The 13,461-nt window shown below is 43.3% G+C and overlaps 2 protein-coding genes across 2 annotated transcripts in view; one reads left to right on the top strand and one right to left on the bottom strand.

Annotated features, from left to right (window-relative positions):
* LOC132389686 (NACHT, LRR and PYD domains-containing protein 3-like) overlaps nt 1-13,461 on the top strand; it is a 184,229-nt gene that overhangs the window by 74,806 nt on the left and 95,962 nt on the right. The window lies entirely within an intron of this gene.
* On the bottom strand, nt 2,565-10,303 carry LOC132389684 (zinc finger protein 135-like). Its single transcript, XM_059962235.1, has 2 exons — nt 10,156-10,303; nt 2,565-4,982 (listed from the first exon to the last, which is right to left on the bottom strand). The coding sequence occupies exon 2, from the start codon at nt 4,575-4,577 to the stop codon at nt 3,438-3,440; it is 1,140 nt and encodes a 379-aa protein (XP_059818218.1). The 5' UTR covers nt 4,578-4,982; nt 10,156-10,303; the 3' UTR covers nt 2,565-3,437.

The following is a 13,461-nucleotide window of genomic DNA, read 5'->3' as shown; positions in this document are numbered from 1 at the left end:
TCACTATAAATTTTTAAAAGGGTTCACCGAATGCAGTTATAGGGCAGAGTGGGGCCACTGGGGTGACCTGATTCGGTTTACCCACAACTTGACAAGTGCGACAGCTTCTGCAAAAGGTCACAACATCTTTCCTCAAATTAGGCCAGTAGAATTATTACATAACTGTTTACAGTTTTATTCACTCCAAAATGTCGACCTAATGGCATACTGTGGGCCAAAGTTAAAATTTCAGCCATATAACTTTAGGAACTACAACTTGGTGAACAATTTCCCATTCCTCACTCGCTGGTATAGCAGGTGGCCTCCACTTCCTCATTGACACTTCATCATGAGATAATACCCTAATGGCACATTCTTAATCTCATCATCTGAGAGGGCTGTTTCTTTTAAAGCTTCAATCTCAGGGTCTCGGTTCTGTTCTGCTATAAACTCCTTCCCAGACAGGGATAAATCTTTCTCATCAGACTTACGACTGAATCCTGTTGAAACAATGAAGGCAGAAATTCCCTGACAAGTCATCATAACCTGAATCCCGATTTTGGCTATCATGGGTATCAGAATCATGCTGCACAGATTCGTCTGCGTCGGCATACTTTGAGTTCCTGCGCAGGAAGGATAAATGTTAAAATCCATCTGTGGGTCGTCAACGGTTGTCTTAGTTGTCAACAGCGCTGCAGGAACAATTTTAGGTCATTCCCTAACAACAAACTAACATCTTCCAATGGTAAAATGGAGTATAATCCAATTTTAACAGGTCCCAAAAGCAACCCTGACAGTAAATTTACCTTGTACAATGGCACAGAAACCATGCTACCCCCAAAGCCTTTAATAAGATTTACTTCATCAGTGTTCGTCTCATCACCAAACTTTAGAATGCTGTCTAATATAAGTGACTGAGAATCCCCAGTAACTCGAAGAATTTTTGGTAGTTGGGTTGACCCTTCCTTTACTAATACAAACCCATTTGACATAAAATGATCAAAAGCCTTCTTAATTCAGTCAGAGTTCTCAGTCCATAACTGAGCCTCAGCAGAATGTTCAGAACCCTGTGGGTTTATAGGTGCGTCAACAAACTGAACACCGGCATTTGGGACTGGCTTCTTTTCATTTTTCTTATTCAGGATAGAATAATTAGCCATCACATGACCAGCTTTCTTACAATAGTAACAAGCAAGACCAGAATATTTCTCTTTCAACTGCTTCCCTTCATCCTTACTCTTGTCACTAGTCCCAGCTGTAATTTCTGGTTTACCCTGGTGATCTCTGGCACTCTTTTGGAAGCTCTTATTTGGGATAATCTTAACCTTATGAGTAAAAGCAAACTCATCTGCTATTCTATCAGACTCCTGCAAAGTGGCAGTATCCTTTTCATCTAAATATGTCTTTATGTCGTCAGGAGCACACCTTTTGAATTCTTCAATTAAAACTAACTCTTTCAAGCTATTAAAATCATCATATACTTATCGTCATCATCATATATGTGCACCAGCGATCAAAACACACAGACTTCTCATAAGCAAATTACATATGTCCGGTTCACAGATTTCCACAAATTTCAAAACTTTTGCCTGTATGATTCTGGGACCAACTCGTAAGCTTTGAGCACAGCCTGTTTCACTATGTTACAATCAGCTGCTTCATCAACTGTCAAAGCAGAATAGGCTTGCTAAGCCTCCCCCTTTGTAAGAGAACCAACCCTCTTTTGGCCACTTTAAATTCTAAGCAACCTTCTCAAAATGCTGGAAGTATTTATCAACCTCTTTCTGATCAAATGGAGGTACCAATTTAATTTCCTGACTAGCCTCAAACTTATCACCAGAGTCTAACGCTAGACCCCTTTGCTGAAACCACTGTATCTTTTCCAGCTCGAATAGCCTCTGTCTTTCTGCTTCCTCCTTCTGTTTTTCTGCCTCCTCTCTGATTTTCTGCCTCTCTAGCCTCAAATTGCCTCTGCCTTTCCGGAGCCTCCATCTTTAATTTTTCTAACTTGTCCTGGAGCTCAAGCTCACTAGGTTTACTTCCAGGAAACACGTCCAACTCCTCCACTTTAAACACACCCTCAAATACATAATGTTCAGCTATTACCCTCTGCATCTGTTCCCTCCTCATTGTCAATTTCAACATAGCAAGTTTTAACCTTCTAGCAAGACTCAACAACTCAATCCGTCTGCCATCCTCTAATGCCTCAGAGGTTCCCGCTTCCAAACAATAATCAGCATCCGCTGCTGATTTTCTACACACAAATATATCAAAAGGGACTTCGCCAATGAAATCGATAATTAATGACTACGCCCCCATAGCTGTTCATATCCCAGATGCAGGCCCCAATTTTGTTATGAATCGTAAAGCTTTAGAAACGAATCAGCACCAATAGACTACACCTGGAACAACACACACAAAATACTGGTGGAACACAGCAGGCCAGGCAGCATCTATAAGGAGAAGCATAGTCGACGTTTCAGGCCGAGACCCTTCATCAGGACTGCCTGAGACTGCCTGACAAAGGGTCTCGGCCTGAAACGTTGACAGTGCTTCTCCTTATAGATGCTCCCTGGCCTGCTGTGCTCCACCAGCATTTTGTGTGTGTTTGACTTCCAAGCATCTGCAGATTTCCTCGTGGAGACTACACCAGGAGTCTGTTTTTGATCTTAAAACTATCTTTATTAGAATCGACTTATAATATAGTAACTTAAGCAAGATAAACAAAAGTTAACAGTGTTCTGTGTATATATGTGTGTAAATATAAATCCAAAACTATTGAGCTTGGGGGGAACAAGGCTTGGAGTCTTGAGATGGTAAAGTATGAAAGTTCAGTTCAACCACAGAATAGGTGATGAGAGAGATATATGTAATCCAGGGTAAATGTCGAGAGAAGGCAATTATGTCGAATTCCACAGGTTCCATGGTGGTAAAACAAGAGAACAGTCACTGTAGATATTATCTGTCATCCTTCCAAATCCACATAATAATTATCACCCAAAGTGACTTGTCACAAGGCGTATCGTCTTCAAGTGAATTACCACACCACACCCAGGCAAGGGTTAACACATCGGTGGTCTTCACATGATACCCCAAATCAGATCCACTCCTATGGATCAAACGAGGTGACAACCACACAGACGATGTATGATGAATCGATAATTAACCCATACTTGCGGGCATAGGAAAATTCCAAACAGTGACCCTTGGCACCTATTTCCCTTGTATCGATCTTTCCATTTTTCCTCCTTCATCTCCGTCTGACTCTGAGTGTCTGTGTCCTCAGTTAAAACTAAACAAGCTGTGAGTGATGTAAACAAGCTGCAAGTCAGACTGATTAAACTTCCTAATCTCTCTCTCTTAAAATGACAGTCCACAGCAAACAAAACCTAGGGATTCATAACAACTGACTGGTGTGCCAGTAGTTGGAATGACTGAGTGAATCCTATCCCACATTCTCAGCAGGTAAATGGCTCCTCTCCAGTGTGAACTCGCTGATGTCTCTGTAGTGTGGAAGAGTGAGTGAATCTCTTCCCACATTCTGAGCAGGTGAATGGCCTCTCTCCAGTGTGAACTCGCTGATGTTCCAGCAATCTGGATGAGTTATTGAATCTCTTCCCACAGACTAAGCAGATGAACGGCTTCTCCCCAGTGTGAACTCGCTGATGTACCAGTAATCTGGATGACTCAGTGAATCTCTTCCCACAGACTAAGCAGATGAACGGCTTCTCCCCAGTGTGAACTGACTGGTGTCTCTGCAGGGAGCGTGAGTGACTGAACCTCTTCCCACATTCTGAGCAGGGGAATGGCTTCTCTCCAGTGTGAACTGGCAGATGACTCTGCAGGTGGGATGACTGAGTGAATCTCTTCCCGCATTCTGAACAGATGAACGGTTTCTGCCCAGTGTGAACTCGCTGATGTCTCAGTTGGCTGGATAAAGCACTGAATCCTTTCCCACATTCTGAGCAGGTGAATGGCTTCTCCCCAGTGTGAACTCGCTGATGTACCAGTAGGTTGGATAACTCACTGAATCCTTTACCACATTCTGAGCATGTGAATGGCTTCTCCCCAGTGTGAACTCGCTGATGATTCTGTAGTTGGGATGACCGAGTGAATCCCTTCGCACAGACTGAGCAGGTGAATGGCTTCTCCCCAGAGTGAACTCGCTGATGTACCAGTAGGTTGGATAACTCACTGAATCCTTTCCCACATTCTGAGCAGGTGAATGGCTTCTCCCCAGTGTGAACTCGCTGATGTACCAGTAGGTTGGATGACCGAGTGAATCTCTTCCCACAGACTGAACAGGTGAACGGCCTCTCCCCAGTGTGAACTCGCTGATGTCTCCGTAGGTTGGATGCCTGAGTGAATCTCTTCCCACAGACTGAGCAGGTGAAGCGCCTCTCTCCAGTGTGAACTCGCTGGGGACTCCGTAGGTTGGATGACTGAGTGAATCTCTTCTCACATTCTGAACAGGTGAACGGCCTCTCCCCAGTGTGAACTCGCTGGGGACTCCGTAGGTTGGATGACTGAGTGAATCCCTTTCCACAGACTGAACAGGTGAATGGCTTCTCCCCAGTGTGAACTCGCTGGTGAGCCATAAGGTCAAATGACTGAGTGAATCTTTTCCCAGAAATTCAGCAGATCACCAGCCTCTACCAGGTGTGGTGTGAACTGACTGGTGTGTCCACAGGTCCAACTGAATCCTTTCTCACACACAGAACAGATGAATGGCCTTGCCCAGTGTGAACTTGCTGATGTACCTTCAATTGTGATAATTGAGTGAATCTATTCCCACTGTCTGAGAAGGTGAACAGCCTTTCTCCTGTGTAAGATGACTGGCTTGCTATTTGGTCAAATGATCAATTGAATCCCTCTCCACAGTCTGAGCAGGAAGGATAGTCGATTGAATCCCTCGCTCCACTTCTTAAATATCCAGACAGAGACAGCAAAACTGGCGTTTTCTGTTTGAGATCCCCGGCGACAAATTCCTTCTCGTTTTTAACCTGTGAAAAGATTTACAAAATCCATCAATGGGTTTAGGACAACATTTCCGATGAGATTACTTGAGTTGCCAAGGTTTGATCTGGTATCACACTGTTACAGTGAGGTTCTACCCAAGTTGGAGAGAGAAATCACCTCCTGACTGGGCAGAGTGCTGGTATCTGGAAGACCATCAAACTCTCTGATGCTCTTCCTGTCTCTATAAGAATGGGGCATTTCTGCCATCTCCAATCTGTGACCTGGCTCAGTTTGACTCTCTCCATTGGTATTATTCCCTGTTCCTGCTGAGCTGTATGGGTGCCTGGCCCCACAGTAACTGAAACAGTCTCACGCAAATTGTCTTTGTGGATGTGCATCTGGGAATTCTTTTATGTATTATTAACTTAAAGTGCTACAGCTTTAACACCATATAAAAAAATTCCTGCTGAGATGACTGGTTGGTCCGCACAGCTGGTAAAAGGGGTTAGAGTGAATTTTTGTAATATTTCAAGTTCTTGTAGAAAAGTACAACACAGAAACAGGTCCTTTGGGCCATCTGGTCTTGTGCTGAACTATTTAAATTGCCCCTCCCACACTCCTACAATCCAGGTACCTACACAAACTTCCTAAATGTTGAAATCGAGCTCGCGTGCACCACTTGTGCTGGCTGCTCATTCCAAACCTAGATGACCATCTGTGTGCAGAAGTTTCCCCTCATGTTCCCCTTAACATTTCACCTTTCACCCTTAACCCCTGGCCACTGGTTGAAGTCCTACCCAATCTCAGTGGAGAAAGCCAGCTTGCATTTACACTATCTATGCCCCTCTACCACAATCAAATCTCACCTCAATCTTCTACATTCCAAAGAATAAAGTCCTGACCTGTTCAATCTTTCCTTATAACCCAAGTCCTCCAAACTTGACAACAGCCTTGTGAATTTTCTCTGAAATCTTTGAATCTCTTTTAAATCTTTCCTGTCAGTAGGTGACCAAAACATCACACAATACTCCAAATTAGGCCTCTTTTACAAGTCAACATAATATCCATCTATTGTCAGGATTTGGTTCACGAAAGCCAATGGGCTAAAATCTTTCTTTCCGTCACTATCTAACTGTGATACCACTTTCAGTGAATTAAGGACTTGTATTCCCAGGTCCCTTTCTTCTACAACACTCCTCCGTGCCCGACCAGTCACTGTGAAAGACCTCCCTTGGTAGGTCAAACCAAAGTGCAACAGCTCACACTGGTCTGAATTAAATTCCATTTTCCATTTCTCAAACCATTTTCCCAGGGGGTCCAGATTGCACTGCAAGCCATGATAGTCTTCCTCGCTGTCCACTACACCACCAGTCTTGGTGGTCATAAATCTGCTAATCCAGTTAACCACACTATCATCCAGATTACTGATATAGATGACAAACCACAACAGATCTAGCACTGATCCCTGTGGCAACCACTAGTCACAGGCCTCCAGTCAGAGAGGCAACCATCTGCTATCACACTCTGGCTTCTGCCAAAGACAGTGTCTCATCCAATTTACTATCTCATCTAGAATGCTGAGTGACTGAACCTTCTTGACCAACCTCCCATATGAGACTGTGTCAAGTGCCTTGCTAACGTCCATGTAGACATGTTGTGCCAACCCATATAAACCTTAAAAAAAAGAACTAAACCCACACTACCCCGTAACCCTCCATTTTTCTTTCATCCATGTGCCTGTCCAAGAGGATGTTAAATACCCCTAATGGTTTAGCCTCCACCACCATCCCTGGCAAGTCATTCCAGTCACTCACAACCCTCTGTGTAAAAAAAAACTTACCCCTGATGTCTCCCCTAAACTTCCCTCCCTTAATTTTATACATATGCCCTCTGGTGTTTGCTGTTGGTGCCCTGGGAAACGGGTACTGACTATCCACCCTGTCTATGCCTCTCGTAATCTTTTAGCCCTCTATCAAGTTCTAGACCAGGCATGGGCAAACTACGGCCTGCGGGCCATATGCGGCCCGTTAAGCTTTTTAATCCGGCCCGCAGAACTTGATGAAATTATATTAATAAACCTTGTTAATGTCTTTTCCCCGCAATTCTGGTGTTTTCCCAATAGATGACGCACTCTATATACATTGACCTTTGTTGAGGTGCAGCGTATTACTCCACATTTGCGCTTTACTCTTTGTTCGGCTCGACCTATTTGTGTGAACAGGCGTTCAGCGTCATGAACATCAACAAAGCCAGCCACAGATCCAAGTTAACTGACCAACCCCTCATATCCATCCTGAGAATCGCCACAACAAAACTAAATCCAGACTTTGATGCGCTAACTAAAAAGGGAGACCAACAACACTGTTCCCACTGAAATTAAAAATAAGTTTCTTCGTTGTGTTATGTAAAAAATGCATTTGAAAATATTTTTTTCAATAAGCCTTACATGTTACATGTCATTCCTGTTAAGTGATGGACACGAGTAGTACGCAGGTGCACGTACGTTCTCAAAATAAAAAATGCACTCCAGATCAATAACGCGCTCCGCATACTGGCACGCTGGCATTGTTCTGTCTTTGTGCTGGTCGTTGTTGAGTTTTGGCACAGTGGACAATTGAATAAGAAGGAGTAGGACAAGCAGACCTGCATCTCCTACCGGTTTTGAAATAAAGACAGTCAGGAGGAGAGTGATGATGATAATACCTTGAAGGATACAGAATTTTCAGTGCTTTAAAATAATAACTGTTACTATTTAAAAAAGCTGTATTTTATTCATTTAATTTTCAGTGTTTTAAAAGTCATTTCAATAAATAGCTAAATACCATGGGACTTCAAAGACAGATATTTTGTTGTAATGCATTTGTTCATTTTCAATTGAAATTAAAGCACATGTCTTCTACATATCCCATGATATTTTATTTTCTCTTATGAGGTGTATTACCAAAACACTCCGTCCATCTGCTCCTGGTCTGGCCCCCCTGTCAAATTTTAGAACCCTTTGTGGCCCACAAGTCAAAAAGTTTGCCCACCCTTGTTCTAGACCTTTCATATTATTTCACATTTCATAAAGATTGAAACAGAATAGGCTGAAACACACTGTTCAAAAGTGCTGGCGTTCAATCCACTTGGTGCATTGACTCATTACATTTTTTGGGTGTATGTTTGTCAGAAACACATCCAACAGATTTCCCATCAGAAGTGCAGGAAAATTCTGGACCTGATTTCAAATGAACCACTGAGCACTCTGAAAAAAAGGTGCGGCAGAGGCCGATTTCTCCCTTGTGCTTTTATTTTTAGTGTGAACTATGTAACATTGATGGTGATTAATGATCATTACTTTCAGGCGACAGCCCTCCAAACATGTGACGAACCACAGTAAAACTTAGTGAACCTGCCATGGTTGGGTCTTGGGTGTCGGACCAGCAGATTTTCTGTATTATTAGATGTTCTCTTATTAATACATCATACCTCACTTCCAAATCACTGTTTTTAGACATCACATTACAGAATGATGTGTTCCACATAACCTCCAAGTTTAAAAGAAGCTCAGAAAATAAGGTCAAAGTAAGTTTCAAAGGCATCTGGGAAACAGAAACGTGCAAGTTTAAAGGGAGCAGAGATACCTGACTGACCTGCTTGAGGTGTTGATCTACCTAAAATGCATTCTTGAACGTATAGTGTAGATTTAAAGCATTAATTGGATTTAAATTATTTCATTAAATTAACATTATCTTGGATCTCTTAATCCTAATTCACAAGTTTAACGTAGGATTAACCCTTCTGCATTTGGATAACTACAATCTTTGTTCTTTTCTTTTGAAAAATGCAGTCACATGATAACACTATTCAAACTTCAGACCAAAAGTCTTTTTTTTCCCCACTTCTATTTTTTCCCAGGAAAAAAATACTATAAACTTTTTGCTATTTAAAATTGGTAACATTTGTCAATTCATGCTGTTGTTTAAAATTAAATTGCTTAACTTCCTGAAGCAAACTTGTAAGTTCACGAGCTAATAAAGAATTGAACAAAGAGGATTGTATATTTTACACACAAAGCAGCATAATGTCAATGCTCCTACATCATAAATTGGGAGACGAATGTACACATCCCAACCTTATTAGGTATTTGTACTCAATTTTTCCCACAGATGGTGAACTGCTAATCTTGGCTGGTTCATCAGGCATAGCATGGAGTAGATTTGAAGGGAGGTGGGGTGGTTTCTGTATTTGCGGCAGTGCTGGGAGGAAAAATCAGCATGAATGATGAATGTCTTTAATGTCCCTTCCTATAAAATACTCTACAAATGTTTCACACTTATTTGACCTTGAGCTTTTTTTTTCAAACATTAATACACTTTAGTCAGGATTACTTAGAATTTCAACATCTCTTTTCCAGCGAAAATAATAAGTGGGAAGGGGTATAATTTAAAGATCCTATATATTCAATTTAATCTACCCCATTCTAATGAGATGTTTATTCAGTTATTCATGCTATTGACAAGGCTCCGAATAAACCAAATGAGGACCAATAGGTGTGGTCTGGAAGTCCAATCCACAGTAGAATCTTTGCTAATCTACAATGCTAGCAATGCACCTCACCATACTTTATGTCCAGTAATTTAACCAAGATTCCGATTTTCTAATCACAGAAAAGACTAAGTATTGATTTAAAACAAAGGCTAAGGTTTAAACTTTCATCTTATGCTGGATCATCTAATGTTATACTGCTTTTCCATTTATATAATATAGATAGATGGATAGATAGCTAGATAGATAGATAAATAAATAAATAAATAAGGAATGACAGATAAGGTTGTGGCCTAAGGTAGAAGGAGTCAATTTTAGAAAATCTAGCACATCTATTTTTCAACATAGTCCACTCCTACATTTACACACTTAGTCCAGCGGTCGTGTAACATACGAATCTTGGACCTCCAGAAAGTGTCCACAGATGGGTGATGTAAAAGATTTTGTTCCCTTTCTCCGAGTACCTAATCCTTGCATTTAGATAGCTGGAGCTCAGCTCTGTCTGAGAGATCCATCGGTTCCCATTCCCTCATCAGCCGGAAGCTCCCCGGGGCCCGTGTACGGATCGTGGGGCTGAGAGAGAGGGAAGAGAGCAGGACTGTCCCGGGGTTGCTGCCCACGGTCTCTGAAATTCAGAGGAATTATCCCGAAGTCGGTGTTTAAGATAAAAACACGGTTAATCGCTCTTACCTGCAACCGACATTTTCAAGGCCTCGTGTGCTGCGCGCATGCGTGATACTCGGGGACGTCGTCAGCCTGACGCCTGCGCAGTTCATCAGCGCTTCAGTGCCTGATAAGAATTATTCTGGCAGGGCCTTTTGGGTAATACCGGTGCCATTAAACAGTTCTTGAAGCACCGATTCAATGTCCATATCTCATTTTTTTTTCGGGTATATAGAAAAAATCTGAAGCATTTTTAACGCAGGAAGCGGCTCACATAAACAATGTATTCAATATCCACGTGTATCTAATGCCAATGTAAAATGCAAGTATAAAACACAGGAGATTCTGCAGTGGCTGGACATACAGAGACGCACACACACAAAATGCTGGGGGAGCTCTGCAGTTCAGGTAGTAACTAAGCAGTGGAGTCCACAGTCTAGGCATGCTGAAGAGGCTCGGTCTAAAAGTTGTTTATTTATTCCTCTCCACAGTTGCTGCCTAATCTTTTGATTTCCACCAGTATTTTGCAGAAACTAGCAATCTTTTTTCCAAATTTTTCTGATATTCCTTTTGTAGCCATATCCTGTTGGTCTGTTTCTTCCCTCTCCTCCTCCTCGTAAACTCCAGACCCATTCTCTCTCTGGAGCCGCAAAGCCTGACTCAGGCTGGCAACTCTTTGGTTTCTGACTCTGCACCATCGAAGTTTCACTCGCCAGTCTGCTGTCAAACTTTAGAGGTGCACTGTGTTACGAGACCGCAGGTTCGTTTACTGTGAGTGTCGCTTTAAGTGCCTGAGTGAGGCGGGTCTGTGACGTCACACAGGCGCTGCAGCAGAGACAGAGAGACAGAGGGGGGAGGAGAGGGAGGGGAGAGAGAGAGAGATAGAGGGAGAGGAAGAGAGCAAGAGTGAGAGAGACTTCAGCTTGTCACTGCTATGCCCAAAAGATTGGGTTGATCATCGGCACGCAGTGCACAACGGATGTGTGACTGTCACTTCGTATAATCCATATGTGTGGATTTCCCTTACCCGGAATCGGGGTGTTCTGTGGTAACCACCCGAAGAAGATATTCCTGTGACTGTCACCTGGTGATATTTCTAAGTGTATTTCGGAACTAATCGACGGATAAGATCTTCGGCGACTGTTATTTCGTTCACCCAGCGTGGAATGTGTGTGGAATTCGTCGTAATTGCCTTCTCTCTACATCTTCGTGTGGATTTACAAATCTCTCCTCTCACTCGCTTGTTCCGTCGATTACTGAACTTTTCCACTTTACCATCTGAAGACTTTAAGTATTGTTTCCCAATAGTTTGGAATACGTACAACACCGTTAATTGCTGTTTATTTCGTTCAATCTTTTAGATTTGGAGTAGATACTAATGAAGAGAGTGGTTTTAACATCGAAACCAGACTCCGTTAGTGATCTATTGCTGCTGGTACGTAAAAATTGCAACAACCCAGCTGTCTGAGGCACAGTCCTTTAAAATAGGTGAAAATGACACAAAACATTGAAAAGAGCGGAGAAGAAGGAGTTTAACCAACTTCGTCCGGAGCCCTGAACAACGTCACAACCACAGTGAGCTCATCGTCTTGTTCAGCCCGGAGAAAATCATGCAGGAAATTCATGCAGGTGTATAAGATGATGAGAGGCATTGGTCGTTTGGATAGCCAGGGGCTTTTTTCCCAGGGCAGAAACGGCTAACACGAGGGGGAATAGGTTTAAGCTGCTTGGAAGTAGGTACAGAGGAGATGTCAGAGCTAAGGTTTTAAAGCAAAGAGTGGTGTTTGTGTGGAATGCATTGCCAGCTATGGTGGCAGAAGCGAATACAATAGAGTATTTTAAGAGTCTCTTAGATAGGTACACGGAGCTTAGGAAAATAGGTGGCTATGCGGTAGGGTAATTTTAAAGCAGTTTCTAGTGTAAGTTACATGGTCGGCGCAACATTGTGGGCCAAAGCGTCTGTAATGTGTTGTAGATTTCTATGATTCTCTGAAATTCATGAGAAATCTCCTATCCCACGGAGCGGTGACTAGTTGTAACCTGTCATCACAGGGAGAGTGAGAGGGGGAACGGCAGGGGTAGATTTTAATATACTGATATGGAACAGAAACATGGGCAGGGACCAGATGGACAGAGTGGCCACTCTAGTGTACATTGTGAGTGTGTTAGAGACGATAAGAACCTGAGACACGGGATTTGATACAGAGCTGATTTATCTTTCACAGCTCCACAATATTAAACACCAGACTAGTTTAAGTCTAACATCAGCAGAACCGACTCCTCCAATGCTCAGTGACCAGGGTTCAGTCCTGGGTGCGATGAGCAGCCGCAAGAACTGCAGAATCTGACAGTAACAGTCCCTCATGAACCTGCAGCTGCCTTCAGTCACCGTGATGGTTAAACATTTAACACGGAGCTGATTTGAACTTCCTCCCTGATGTGAAGTTGCTGGTGTTGCAGCAGCTGGGATGATTGAGTAAAACTCTTTGCTCACTCCGGACAGAAATGTGGCCTCTATTTATTGTGAACTCACCGGAGCATCACAAGGTGGGTGAACTGAATGAGTCTCTTCGCACACACGAGCAGGTGAACGGCCGCTTCCCAGTGCGAAGCTGTCGGTGAATCTGCGATGGCCGACTGAATCCCTTCCAAAATGAGATCCAGGGAATGATATCTCACTGCTCGGAACGTCATGGCGATGTATCCAATCACATCACGGACATGGACACGTGATCGGGCTCTCCTTGTCGCGAGTGGGGCGCTGACTTCTCCAGCATCTCCGCCTCCACATTCAAGGATCGGCGACATTCAAGCGCTGGTGAACTGACAGATACAGCGGCACTAACGAGCTGTTGTGTTTGTGAGTCCCAGCATGAAAGTCGTTCAGAGAGAAAAATCAAACTCCCACCCCAACCCCAGCTTAAAAAAAGAACGGCATCCCGATCATCAATCTACAAACCCCACCCCTCTGGACAAAAGGGAACAATAACATCGAGCCCCCCCCCCCAAAGGAAACAACCCTACCCCGCACAACAGCGGAGGAGCCGGTGTCACCAGGGTAGCTGAAATCTGGAACTCACTGCCCGAGGTGGTGGTGGAGGCAGGTCCCTTCACAACATTTACGAAGAGGATGAACATTGAAACTGCCGAGATACAGTCGGCTGTGAACCAAGTGCTGATAAATGGGACCAGTGTAGACAGTGAGTGGTTGGTCAGAACAGGTATGGCCGACCAAAGGCCTGTTTCCGTGCTGTGTGATCCACCGCTCCGGACATGGTAAATTAACGATTTATTAACAATCACCGCAAGGATGGTTTTCTGATTCAGTCTGAA

Source organism: Hypanus sabinus, unplaced genomic scaffold (assembly GCF_030144855.1).
Source record: "Hypanus sabinus isolate sHypSab1 unplaced genomic scaffold, sHypSab1.hap1 scaffold_625, whole genome shotgun sequence".
Classification (NCBI taxonomy): domain Eukaryota; kingdom Metazoa; phylum Chordata; class Chondrichthyes; order Myliobatiformes; family Dasyatidae; genus Hypanus; species Hypanus sabinus.
The sequence above is the reverse complement of the archived record's forward strand: the minus strand, read 5'-3'. Positions and strand labels throughout refer to the sequence as shown.